This window comes from Bombus affinis, chromosome 16 (genome assembly GCF_024516045.1).
Source record: "Bombus affinis isolate iyBomAffi1 chromosome 16, iyBomAffi1.2, whole genome shotgun sequence".
NCBI lineage: Eukaryota > Metazoa > Arthropoda > Insecta > Hymenoptera > Apidae > Bombus > Bombus affinis.
In genome coordinates this window covers 8,467,134-8,479,811 of record NC_066359.1, presented here as the reverse complement: position 1 = coordinate 8,479,811, position 12,678 = coordinate 8,467,134, and the positions used below count along the sequence as shown (strand labels likewise).

The 12,678-nt window shown below is 36.2% G+C and overlaps 2 protein-coding genes and 1 long non-coding RNA gene across 6 annotated transcripts; 2 read left to right on the top strand and 1 right to left on the bottom strand.

Annotated features, from left to right (window-relative positions):
• Positions 1–67: 67 nt before the first annotated feature.
• On the bottom strand, positions 68–4,444 carry LOC126925563 (ras-related protein Rab-18-like). Of its 4 annotated transcripts, XM_050741250.1 has the most exons (5): positions 2,063–2,437; positions 1,521–1,653; positions 1,322–1,439; positions 931–1,248; positions 68–869 (listed from the first exon to the last, which is right to left on the bottom strand). In XM_050741250.1, exons 2-5 carry the CDS (start codon positions 1,586–1,588, stop codon positions 702–704), a joined length of 672 nt encoding a protein of 223 aa, XP_050597207.1. In that variant the 5' UTR covers positions 1,589–1,653; positions 2,063–2,437; the 3' UTR covers positions 68–701. The 4 variants fall into 4 exon arrangements, with proteins under 4 accessions (XP_050597207.1, XP_050597205.1, XP_050597204.1 ...); XM_050741248.1 differs by lacking the exon at positions 2,063–2,437 and adding an exon at positions 4,332–4,444 and having other exon boundaries at positions 1,322–1,653; XM_050741247.1 differs by lacking the exon at positions 2,063–2,437 and adding an exon at positions 2,763–2,906 and having other exon boundaries at positions 1,322–1,653.
• Positions 4,445–4,486: 42 nt separating this feature from the next.
• On the top strand, positions 4,487–12,586 carry LOC126925543 (uncharacterized). The gene is made up of 11 exons (XM_050741178.1): positions 4,487–4,635; positions 6,391–6,495; positions 6,906–7,044; positions 7,607–7,771; positions 7,845–8,376; positions 8,493–9,050; positions 9,142–9,624; positions 9,705–9,893; positions 9,968–10,830; positions 10,980–11,423; positions 11,742–12,586. The coding sequence occupies exons 1-11, from the start codon at positions 4,622–4,624 to the stop codon at positions 11,934–11,936; spliced, it is 3,687 nt and encodes a 1,228-aa protein (XP_050597135.1). The 5' UTR covers positions 4,487–4,621; the 3' UTR covers positions 11,937–12,586.
• LOC126925569 (uncharacterized) lies at positions 4,642–6,249 on the top strand. The gene is made up of 2 exons (XR_007714002.1): positions 4,642–5,057; positions 5,139–6,249. It is a non-coding gene; the product is annotated as an uncharacterized LOC126925569 (long non-coding RNA).
• Positions 12,587–12,678: the final 92 nt, after the last annotated feature.

Here is a 12,678-nt window from a genome sequence, read left to right as displayed (position 1 = left end):
ACATTATTCTACCGCAATTTAAATGGAGAAGTTTGTTTCGTTCGTAAAGATAAATACATTAAAATAATTTTATGTATGAGATAATTATTGTTTATTTGATCACATTTTAAAAATATAATCATATAAAATGCAGAACATTAAATAAACATGTTTAACGTGATATTGAAATACATTTTGTTTACATATGTAATGATATGCATTTTACCTACTTATTGTTCAAATAAATATCAAAATCAAATCAATATCATGATAACAAAACAGATCAGAAAATATTCAAGCTATAAATGCTGCAGCACATGCAAAAGCGTTTTCTACAGGAGTTAAAGATACCATATTTGTTTATGGCGTTACTGCAGTTCTATTGATATTTATTAGTCATTAAATTATGTGCATACGCATAATATATTTACATGAATATAAATTTTGTATTACAAATACCTATAAAATTTAACTATTTAACAAAGAATTAGAAGATAGAAGCGAACTCATTGTATATGTATGTATCTATCTTTGATACATAAGGTACAAAATATCTTTTCCCATAACATACACAAAGCAATATAATGTGACATACTATTATTCACGTTTTTGTTTTCAACGATCTCACTCTTCAATATCTAGTTTTTGAATAAAGTTTAGACCATATTCAAGCTATAGTTTCTTTTACAGTTATCACTGGCAGAATTTTATATTACAATCATTTAAATCAAAGTGCAATAACAATTTGTATGTGGTTCGTGTGGCTGAGTCTCGTCTGCCAATTGTATCCCTCTCTGACCTCTATGTCTTGCACCTCCCATATTACCATTACCATACGCTGCGGATTTAAGAAGGGCATGTCGATCCCAAAGTCCAGGAGTTTGTATTATCTATAAAACAATATTAATAGATAAGAATATTAATAATCGTAAAGAAAATAAATGACTATACCTTTTGTACAAGTTCTTCGAAACAACATTTGATTCCGTCTGCCGTTTTAGCGCTGCTTTCAATGTATAGGGTTTGGTGTCTTCGGGCAAATTGTAAACCTTCTTCAGTGCTTACTTCTCTGTTTGGTAAATCTATTTTATTACCCACTACCATTTTAATAATATCTGTCTTATTGCAATATGTATTCAATTCGTTAAGCCATGTTTCTAATTTCATAAAAGTAACTCTATCTGTAACATCATACACTAATATAGCGCCTTGACCGTCTCTGTAGTAACTAGGTGTTAGAGTACGAAAACGTTCTTGTCCGGCAGTGTCCTGCAATAATTTTTGGATATATTATATTACATTAAATGAAAAATATAAATTTTGATACATTGAGGTAACTAACCCAAATTGCTAGTTTCACTGTATTGCCATCAATTGTGACTTGTTTAGTTCTATAATCCATGCCAACTGTGCTTTGCATATTTTCATGAAATTCATCCTCAGTAAATCTAAGAAGTATGCTGCCAACAATAACAATAATATAAACATATTGGCTCAACTTACATAGCATTAAAAAGTAATTTATTGTTTTAAATAGGTACCTTGATTTTCCAACATTTGATTCTCCTATCATTAATAGCTTTAAGACTGTTAATACATCTTGATCCATTGTCGGTATTATATCACAGCACTCAATCTAAATATATATTACCTATTCCTTTGATAGCGTTGACACTGTTAAAAATGAAATATAAAAGTTAATAAAAGGAAATTATTAAATTTAAAAAAAAAAAACGACGATTGAAACATAGTTTATAATTGTGAAAAAATTCAGTAAGTCTATCGTAATTTGAAAATTGCTAACTATGTACTAAATAAAAAATAGGCAATAATTTATATATATATATATATATATATATATGTCACAATTTATGTCACATGTATATACAATGTTACAAGCGTATAATTGCATAGGGTTTAACGTCGATTATGGTAGAAAGATCGAATAATAGAACCTAAATGTAACAAATATTGTTTACAAGACGATAAAAACTTTTTATATACAAAAAGGTTACAAGTTACAGCTTGATATTAGTATCATGAATACTTGTGGCTTTTCCTTAAATCTTGAATATCTACTTACCGTAAGTACGTCACTCGGATTTAATGAATGATATCATCCTTTTTTGCAATGCATAAATGAAAAAATCTGATACACTGTTATCGTGATACGCTCTAGACTCTGGACGGTAGAAAAAGGAACGTTAAAGTAATTTTCAATATAGTTGTTGTAAAATAGTGCAGATGTCGTTTGCATTTGATTCTGGCGAATTAGGATGGAAAAATACTTGCGATAATATAAATCAATTTCTTTTCTTATTATGCATTTAAAGAAGAGAACATAACACTTGTGGGTAAATTATCTATCTATAAGTATTCAGGATTAGGTTGCTGCGCAACAGTTAGCGAATACAAGATTCCATTTTCAAACTGTTTGTAATTTGCCGACACTGACAGACGTAGGAGAGCAGCGAATGAATAAGATAGAGGGATTGAGAGTCGGCAAAATTAAAAACCTATATATCGGTGAGGAAACACTAGTGCAACAAAGAAATTTGTTTATTTTCAGTTTTTCGTTAATAAAAATTTCATTAACATATTGATGAGATCTTTCTGATTAAAATGAGACCAAACACGATGTAATTTGGCTCACATTTAATTATTTAATGAGAAATTATGCAGATGTGCATATATATATATATATATATATATATATATATATATATATATATATATATATATATGTATATATGTATATATGTTACGTAGATAATTATACTTACTTTGCTTTCAATATGATTTGTCTTTAACATATTAATCAATAAGGATTTAGTTAAATTTTCACTTTTTAGCAACGTTTACGAACAATTAATTGCCTTCAAGGTGCCAAAACGATGTTAGATCTAACAGTATATTATAGTAATAACTACGATACCTTCAATGATATCTTAAACGTTCGTTGTCGTTAACGAATAAATCTCAAAACTAACAGTATCAGCATTTGTCGTAAATCCAGGCAACTGAATTTAATTACAATGTAATTTAAATAATTATTACTAATTAATATTAATAATGTGATTCATATTAATGATTAAATAAAATTTAACTTGGTTTTATTAAAAGTTTATAACTGTTCGCAAGTTGTTCGCAAACTGTTCCCAAAGTCTCGAAGAGAGGAAAATTTTAAATAAAAAAGTTTTGTCGCTGCATCAGTGTTGTTTTATTGATACAAAGACGCTACAGATCTTTAAAGAGAAGCCACTGCCGTGTCACATTACTCGCGTCACTGTTCCAAGGGGGAACCACCTCCTCCTCAGTGGTGGAGATAAACCATAGACAGTTATCGTTATCGGACAGATTCTTGCGGACAGTTATAGACGATTCGCTTTTGAACTGCGGAATACATTTGCTTTATATAGTTATTTTGTACAATAAACGGCAAATGAAATTAACATGAATATTTGTATAATACATCGAGAAACTTAACATATTAGGAAAAGGGAAGAATACTAGTTTTGATAAAAGACAACTTGTAATTTGTCATAGAAAAAAAGGATGAAGGTTATCGTGAAATTGCATAATTATTATTACTAATTACGGCAGATACTATTAAAAGATATAAAGAGGATCATTCCGAATTTAAGAAATAAGGAGGACAGCCTCTTTTTTTTATGCCCACTGTAAAATTAAATGTTATTGTTAGAGAGAAATTGTTTACATATTTTCAAGCTACAATAAATGGTTCATATATTTTCATAGAGTAAACAACACGATATTTAGATCACCCCCTCTTATACAAAGCAACAAATGTAAGTAGAGATAGTGTGCTGTGTCCGAATATTAATGTGAGTAATTGAAACGGCATGACAAGACATAAACAAATCCAAAGTTTCAAGAAACCATTCGAAAGTGCGAGTCTGGGGACAACTCACTATGCTCAAACGTGGTTCAAACGAGTAAAGATACGACCATGAGCATTTCTAACCTCAACTGCGCGAATACATACATACGTTATCACTTACGAATAGATAACAGTTTTATCAAAGATGTCAACCATCAAAACACGGTCGATTCTTATGAACAGTGTCTAGTCTTGTATTTATAGTTATCCGACGATGTGAGCAACGCAGGCCATCCCAGTAATCAATCGATATTCATCTTAAGTCCGAGAAGTGTAACATAACCGAAAGAAAGAAAAAGAAAAAAAAAAGAAAAGAAAAAAAGAGAAAAAAAGAAGAAAGAAGAGGAAAAACAAACAAACAAAAAGGAGGCAAGATAAATTACGATGCATGGAATATATATCATCGGTGAGTAGTATCCGATCGCGAATCGAATCGCGAATAAATACTCACAGACGTGGAAGCACTAGAGAAGAGCGTTCGAGCGCATCTTCGGGACGATATGTCGGGAATCTAGGATAAAGTAAGTTTTTGTTCGCTATAGTGGCAGAACGTTGAAACTCGCAGAAGAAAAAAAGATGGCCGCCGGTGGGCTGCCATGAAGGGGCTGCGTCGCTCGTGCTCGTGGAAATGGGACGTTGCGACATCGAAGTGTCACTGCAGCGCTCGTGAAGTGTCACAAAGTGTTCACCGAGTGACGTGAGGTGTTTTGTTTTCGCTGATACACGGATTGATTGTTCGCGATGGCTTCCGACGGGTAAGAATGAAATTCGTTCGATTCTAGGGGAATGGATATAAGTACCATCGCTGCGATATAGTGGCTATGTTTCGCGGATCGATAGTGAATTTTTTTCCCAGTGACCCGTCCCAGTTTTCTCGCAGAGAGCCTCGTCATATTCTTCGAACGCACGATAGTGTGTTTCTCTTAATGATTTTTAAGTTTATCAATATACATAACTGGGTGGGTCTTTAAGTTCAACAAGATTCATTTTAACAATTTCATATTTCATGTATACAGGGTGTCCCAGCAACTGTGTTACAATCAGCAATAGGGTGATTTTACGTGAACAAACAAGTCGAAACTATAGAACAAAATTTGTTAGTATGATGCCTCGTTCTGGAGAAAATTTAATTACAGAATTTGTAAAGTATACTTAAACTTGGCTAATTACAGACTAGGTACGAATAAAACAATCAGCATTAGGTTATTCTACTTGTGAAAATAAGTGGAAAATGTAAAATAACATTTTTCCGTTCCAGGTCTCGTTTTCAAGAAAATAAAAGTTACTTATGAATTGGCCTAGTACACATAATATATTTCTAAATTTTACGAACATATACTATTCTTTATCTTTCGCTTATTTTCACATGTAGAATAATTTCCTGTCGATTATTTACTTCTGTTTAATGCGGGATCGGCCGAGTTCAAGTATATTTGACAAATTTTCAACCTCGATTTTCTCGAAAACGAAACGTCATATGAATAAATTTTATTCTATATTATCGACTTGTTTTTTCATGTAGAATCACCCTATTGCCGATTGCAACATAGTCGCTGCAACACCCTGTATGTACGAATTATCGAAGTCATGCGTGTGTCGCCTTTTTCTCTCTGTCTCTTTCACCACTTTCGTTTTTTCCGCTCCTTTGTATACAACTATGCACGAATGGATTTCTGCTGCCTATTTCGGTCAATTAAACGGATAGCATGACATCAGACGGTTGCTCGTATTGCAGCCAGCATTCCTATCAATTTATGGTTACAGGGGTGGGGGGTGGACACCCTTTTATTACAACGAAACCTCGTTTCCTCGTTTTTAAATGTTTTGCACTTCCCCGTTGTTTCGAACATTTTACTAGAAGGATCAAAGCTGTTTTTCCCACTATAGAGATTTCTAGTTTATCTACGATGTTTATTACCTAAGGAAAATAAACTTCGATAAAGCGATTTCGTGTCCCATTTTTGCCCCGTAAATTTGACAGAATGCTATCGATTAATTATTTATATCTTATGGCTAATCCGCTGCGATTCTATCTCCCGGTTTACTAAAACTGTATTGGGCCGGTTGTCATTAAATGGTACTGTATATAATATCCCCTCGATCTAATCCATGCATTAAACATACCGTATGTATATATATATTCTCTTTTTTCCTTTTTTTTTTTTTTCACTTTGCCGCACTATTTTTAGAGTTTTTAATTATAGTAATAAAAAGGAACAACAAATTTATCTTCGAGTGCATCCCACATGCTTTAATGATTTAATGTGTGCACTAGTGATTTTATCAGGTTTAAATATCGCTTGTATACTTTTTAATAATATTTATTTTAGTATTGTTATTAATCTATACAGCAGATCTTTTTAATTAAATTTTCTATGGAAAAAAGAAGTGGTTTTCTGAAAGAGAATAATGAAATTATTTCTTTATGATAAATTATTTCAATGAAATTAATATGTGTTACTTATAATTATTTATATCTCTAAAATAAAAAATCCTCTGTAATATTGCAGTAGAATGGAATGGGTAGAAATTATAGAACCTCGCACCAAGGAGCATATGTATGCTAATCTCACAACTGGAGAATGTGTATGGGATCCTCCACCTGGTGTACCAGTGTAAGACAGAAATATATATATATATATATATATATTCTTTTATAAGTAAATGCTCCAAGATATAATTAACATTGAATTACATTGCAATGAATTACAAAGCCAATTTCCTCATTAAGAAAAATAATCAGTTGCCTAAAAGGATTAAACTGTCTTTTTGATCTAATCAGCTTGGTGAAAGTTATCGTCGTGTAAGCTTTTCCTTTTATGATATAGGAAGCATTTATAATTAACAGGATTTCTACATGACACATGTATGGAATCTTAATGTTCCTTGTAACCTACATTTAATAGTAATCAAAGCGAATAGTTTTATATTACTTGATGAGATTTATTGGATTGTAACTTAAATAATAGTTTCTCAAATATTAGGAATTCATATGTATATATCATTGTTCTACTTTTTATTATAGGAAAAAGACAGATAACAATCAATGGTGGGAATTATTTGACCAAAATACTTCACGATTTTATTATTACAATGCAACATCCCAGAAAACAGTGTGGCACCGTCCAAGTGATTGCGACATCATTCCCTTAGCAAAGCTTCAGGTGAGTGATTCACTTTGATAACAAATATGTAATTTAAAACGTTGGTGATCCATCATTAAAAATATCTGTCATACCGTGCTAAAAATTAGGCGGGCCTCTTGAATATTTGAAATTCCATTTACCGATAAAAGTCTGTTGACATTGCGTATATTTACTCACTGAATATAGCGTTTGACTTCTCAGGGATACAAATTCCATGGTATGTGTAGACATAATGATTTAGAAGCTTTTCTATACGTCAATGTTGTCTCCCTGTAGGATGTTGAAGATATAAGTGAGCAAGCTGTCTGCTCTCCATACAGCTATAAATAGCTGTTTGTAGCTAGGAGAAAAACTCTGGTATACATTATACCATATTGAAAGCATGAATATCATTTCAGAACATTTTATGTTTTGTTCGCTTGTACCATATTTTTATTTCCTAGCGCGGATAATATATTTTAACTTTAAACGATTTTGACAAATAAGGAGTATTTGGTTATATTTGTTATTTACTTTGTTTATAATATAGTACCGACATTAGATTTAATAGAGAGAATTATAAGAATTTGTCGTATTGTAGACATTAAAGCAAAATACAGAACCAGCAAGTAGTAGTGGAGCCGATACTCAGAAATCAACCGAGCCAAGGAAGAAAGAGTCTGTATCGACGCAGACACAAACTCCTTCAGTCAGCCGATTAACAAGGTTTAATCATCAAGAAAGTTCCAATTTATCATCTTCGTTGGTGAGTCTCGTTGTCTTACGGTGTTTACGCTAAAAGAACGATCGGTATAGAACTATACTACCTTTTATTATAGCAAAGTGGTAGTGTAAATAAAACGAGAACATCCAGTGTTGGCGTGGACCTTCAAACGTCTCCCCCTTCTCCATCTCCATCTTCAAGGCGGCATCATCATCATCACCACCACCATCATAATAATAGACATCATAGGCATCATGAAGTGCCCACAACACGACGTCAGCATAATCATTCTCAGGATTCTGGTCGATCTAGTGACAGTTCTGTTTCTCACAGCCGCACGTCTTTGGAATCGACCGGCTATCGATTGTTGGATTCTCCTCTTCGGCATCATCATCGTTCCGTCGCCCAGGCACCGGCAATTCAAGCGCAATCTTCGCCCAGGCAACACAGCGGTACGTTGGAAGCTAGGGGACACAAGAGTGGCACTTTAGAAAGTGCGAAGAATCAGAAATCGGTACCGTTGGGTGAACCGCCTCCATTAGGTTTGTCACTCTCAACTAGTACTCCCCTATTTAAGAAGAAGACGTTTGCTGATTCGCAACGCGAGGGTAGGGCAGGGAATTTAGAATTGGAAAAGAATAAAAATGGTAAGAATGTGAGTTAAGTTTCATTAAAAAATTAAGATCTGTAACATAATCTTCATTGAAAAACAGAATACAAAGATGGAAGTAAGAGATTATCTCAATCCGTTTTGTTGCTGTAGGTAGAGAAAGTAGTAGAGGTTCGTATGGTCCTGAACCAAGTACTTCGCCATATCGGGAGTCATTGATGGAATCTAGATTTAGGCAAGAGATGCCTCCGTACCGTCCGCCAGAAGTTCAATTGAGTCATAGTTATAAATCACAGGGTGAGAAGTATGGCTCCCTGGTGGAAAGCAGTAATCGTTATCATAGAGATAGAGATAGGGAAAGGGAAATTCATCATAGGGAAAGAGTAAATAGTTTGGACAAAACAAACACTTCAGCCTTTTATCCAAGTTCCATGCATCCGCGTAATATGAATAAGCAAGATAATACTGGTAGTATAGGAAGAAGGCATCATGGATGTTCAGTGTCGCTTTCAGAAGCGAATGTTAGAGATATGTACGGTGCAATGTTAGCCGAAAGAAATGAGCCTTCGAAGAGCCTTGTCAGAGGTGTGGGCGTTTTGAGCAATACGTCGAAGCAGAGAAGCCTCGAGGTTGCAGAACGAGAAAGAGAACGAGAGCGTGATAGAGAAAAAGAATATAGAAGGAATACTGCATGTAACAATTCGTTGGATTGTAAGTACGACGATAATTCATGTTCCTTTAAAATTAATTAATCATCAGTATCTTGTATTTTAGTCCATTCTCTTTTCTTACATCTTTTAAGGTATGCCGCAGCCACTGGCTCGCAGTTACAGTTTTGTACAGCAGCAGAAGCAGCAACAAAAGCTGCAACAATTGCATCATCATCATCATCAGCAGCAGCAGCAGCAGCAGCAGCAACAGCAGCAGCAGCATCAGCAGCATCCGCAGCAGCATCAGCAGCAGCATCAGCAGCAACAACAACAACAGTCAAGAAGAAGAGATAGGGACGATGATTCTATGCACGAGCGTTATCTTATTAGTCAGAGTCACGAACAACCTAGACAAAGGCTTAGTAGTAATACTAGCAGTAGCAATAGCAGCAATAGTAGCAGCAATAGCGCTGTGGGCGAAGAAACAGAAGGGCTCACAGAGGTAGATGATAGTAAAAAGAAAAGGAGTAATGGTAATCCGAGTCCACCTCCGTGCTTTTATGGAAATCTGTTACCCGACGACGATCATTTGTTGCCGCTTCAGCATTATATACTTCAGCAAGCAAAACTCTCAGGCACGTCTTCAATAGTAAAAGCATAACCGTATCTTAGATAACTAATGATACTTTTATATAATGAAATAATAATTTTATAGGTTGTTACAAGTTTGGGGATCCGTTGTTAGTAGAAGAAGGTGACGATTCTTTGGACGAAGAGGGTGGAAGAGGCGAAGGTATTGGTGGAAGAGCCGATGACGATTCCGATGATCAATTTGCGGATGACGAAGCAGCGAGCAATCAAGGTGATTCGTCCAGTCAAGAATACCTTGAAGATCATTATGCAGGTTAGTTATTATTTATCCAGGAACTAAGAGGAATGTGGATTTAATTATATTCGTGGAAATATGTATCGCAGTGGATTTGGGTAACTACGATACTGCTGGATTAGCGACGTATTACAATACTGCTGACACTCTAACGAGGCCACAAGTACGACCACCGTCGCCACCGAATATCGCCTCGCAAGCCGATACAAGAGAAACCGTGACAGCAACTACAAAACAGCCGCCAGTTCCACCGTCTACCGCGATAAGTTCCGTTCCTAGCATTGGTATCGGCGTGGACAACACAGACGTGGACGAGGCGAGGCGAGACGATAGCGCGGGCGGTGGCGACATCGAGAAATACGCACAAGACAATCTTAACCTGAACTGCGGACGGCCGAAGGGACTGAGATTGTTGTTCCGGAAGAAGTTCAGCGTCCGCGACATTCTTAGTTGGTCTAAAGATCCTATACCACAGCCAATGCTGGTAGTTGTAGATGGTGAAAAGTTATTGAAACGGGAAGCCTGCAATCTGTTTAGGCTGGTGCAAGTGTACATGGGCGATCGGAAAGCTAACGTAGGAATGACATTAGACAGTGTAGCTATGGACATTGTGAATACAGCGTATTCGAAGCCGCCATTACGGGACGAGTTGTACGTGCAGATATGTAGACAAACTACAGAGAATCCAAGGAAAGAAAGTTTACGCAGAGGTTGGGAATTGATGGCTGTCTGTCTGGCGTTCGTGCCGCCCAGCGCCACGTTCGAGCCTTATCTCGAAGGCTATATGAACAGACATCGTGATCCGAATTTTCAGTTTTCGGAAGTGGCCAAATGGCCGATTCACGTGCAAGTTAGTCATTATGCAACCGTCGCCTGCCGTCGTTTACAACGAATTGGAGCACATGGCAAGCGACAGCCTCGCAAGGCTACTATAGAGGATATCGATCAAGCGAGAGTATGTTTCCTCCTTTCACTACGCAACCTTATTTTATACTTTATTATCTTATTTTATTTGTTTACATTTTACAAGTGGCCAACACAACGTTACCTTAAATTTCTTCGTACTACGGAATGGGCATTCATTCGCTTTTAATTTAATCATAGATTCAGATTTTCCGGGCGTCCATGTTTGGGGCGACGTTATCGGAAGTAATGGCCCTGCAGAGAGACAGATTCCCAAATCGAGAGTTACCATGGATACAGACCACGTTGACGCGTCAAGTGCTTGCTCGAGGTGGTATCTTGACGGAGGGGATATTCAGAGTGTCCGCGGACGCGGACGAGGTTAGTGCTTTAAAGTCGTGCCTGGACAGGTTCGAGGATGGTACGATATTGGCAGCTTCTCAAGATGCTCATGCACCCGCATCTTTGTTAAAATTATGGGTTCGAGAGCTTTACGAACCGTTGATACCTGATTCCTTTTACACGGAATGCGTGTCGATGAGGCACGACGATGCCGAAGCTTCCGCAGCCAATGTCGCCGCGCTTGTAGATCGTCTGCCTGATTTGAATCGTCGTGTTCTTTGTCATCTAATACGATTCCTTCAGGTTAGTATTCTTAGCTATCAATTGGCCTAACTTCTCTATGATTACCGAATGTGAAGTACGAATTATCGATTATTAAAGATACGTATTCTTATCGCTCAACTGTCAAAGTAGCGCGAATCATTAATCGAATCAAATTTACATTAGGCAACTTTAACGTTAATCGTCGGTATCGATCAAACGATCAACTGTCATACTTGCCGTAAATTTGTCAGAAGAGGTTAATCGAAACTAACGAGCTCACTGCAGAATGGTCCCGTTTCCCTTCGTTTCTCGTCTCTTTATTTGGGATTACCACAATGTATAAAATACTTGTTGCAGATTTTCGCCAGGCCGGAAGTCGTTGCCCGTACTAAAATGGATGCAAACAATTTAGCAATGGTGATGGCACCAAATATACTGCGCTGTACCTCGCAAGATCCCCGCGTGATCTTGGAAAATGCACGAAAAGAAATGGCTTTTGTTCGTACTCTTATCGAGTCATTAGAAACTGCTTGGGTCGATGATCTTCACTGACCATTCTATTGCGCGCTAGAAAAAGGAACGCTCTAGACTACTATGCCAAATGAATCAGCTGTATATTCACATGTATTGTTAGTTATTTCACTGTTTCTCTATTATCGTTCTCACTTTTTTTTTTTTTTTTTGTTTTTCTTTTTCTCTCCTTTTCTTTTTTTTCCTCATCGTCTCTCAGACACGCGCGCCCACACTCGCGCCCCCTCCCCTCCCCCCCACACGCACACACTCAGACACACAGACACACACACGATGGCCCCATAGATCCGTGGATGTTCGTAATGGTAATTTAGCGCTAAAGTTATTACCGAGCTAATCATCCGTTTCCCCCGCTCCTCGTTTCTCTATTTATTATTTATACGCAGATTATATGTTATACAGATAGAGATTATTAGATTATATTATGTATATCGCTATATATTCATATTATATATTTTACCAACCCTTGTTACCGCGTTGAAGAAACGCGGACGGCTTTTTTACTCGATCATTGTTGAATCTCGTGTAAGATAAAAAAAAAAAAAAAAAAAAAATCATGTGTTACCGTGTATAGCTGCACTCCGCGATGATCTTTTTTGTATAAGCGACGAATTCACGTGTACAACGTTTATCGAGGAGTAAACATTGCGAAAGATTAGCAAGCTGTACAAGTGTGTTTCTTTTCCTGCAGCCTTTGAAAATTTACCTCTCTACGAAAGCAAAAAAGCCCTAAAAAAAAAAAAAAAAAAAAGAAAAAAAAGAA

Excerpts from the sequence above, each read along its gene's own strand:
- LOC126925563 (XM_050741248.1), bottom strand. The coding sequence starts at position 1,588 with ATGGATCAAGATGTATTAACAGTCTTAAAGCTATTAATGATAGGAGAA. Across the intron at positions 1,249-1,321 it reads CAGTGAAACTAGCAATTTGG|GACACTGCCGGACAAGAACG; the intron begins GTTAGTTACCTC and ends AAATTATTGCAG. Across the intron at positions 870-930 it reads TCGAAGAACTTGTACAAAAG|ATAATACAAACTCCTGGACT; the intron begins GTATAGTCATTT and ends ATTGTTTTATAG.
- LOC126925543 (XM_050741178.1), top strand. Across the intron at positions 7,772-7,844 it reads CCAATTTATCATCTTCGTTG|CAAAGTGGTAGTGTAAATAA; the intron begins GTGAGTCTCGTT and ends CTTTTATTATAG. Across the intron at positions 9,051-9,141 it reads ATGTAACAATTCGTTGGATT|GTATGCCGCAGCCACTGGCT; the intron begins GTAAGTACGACG and ends ACATCTTTTAAG.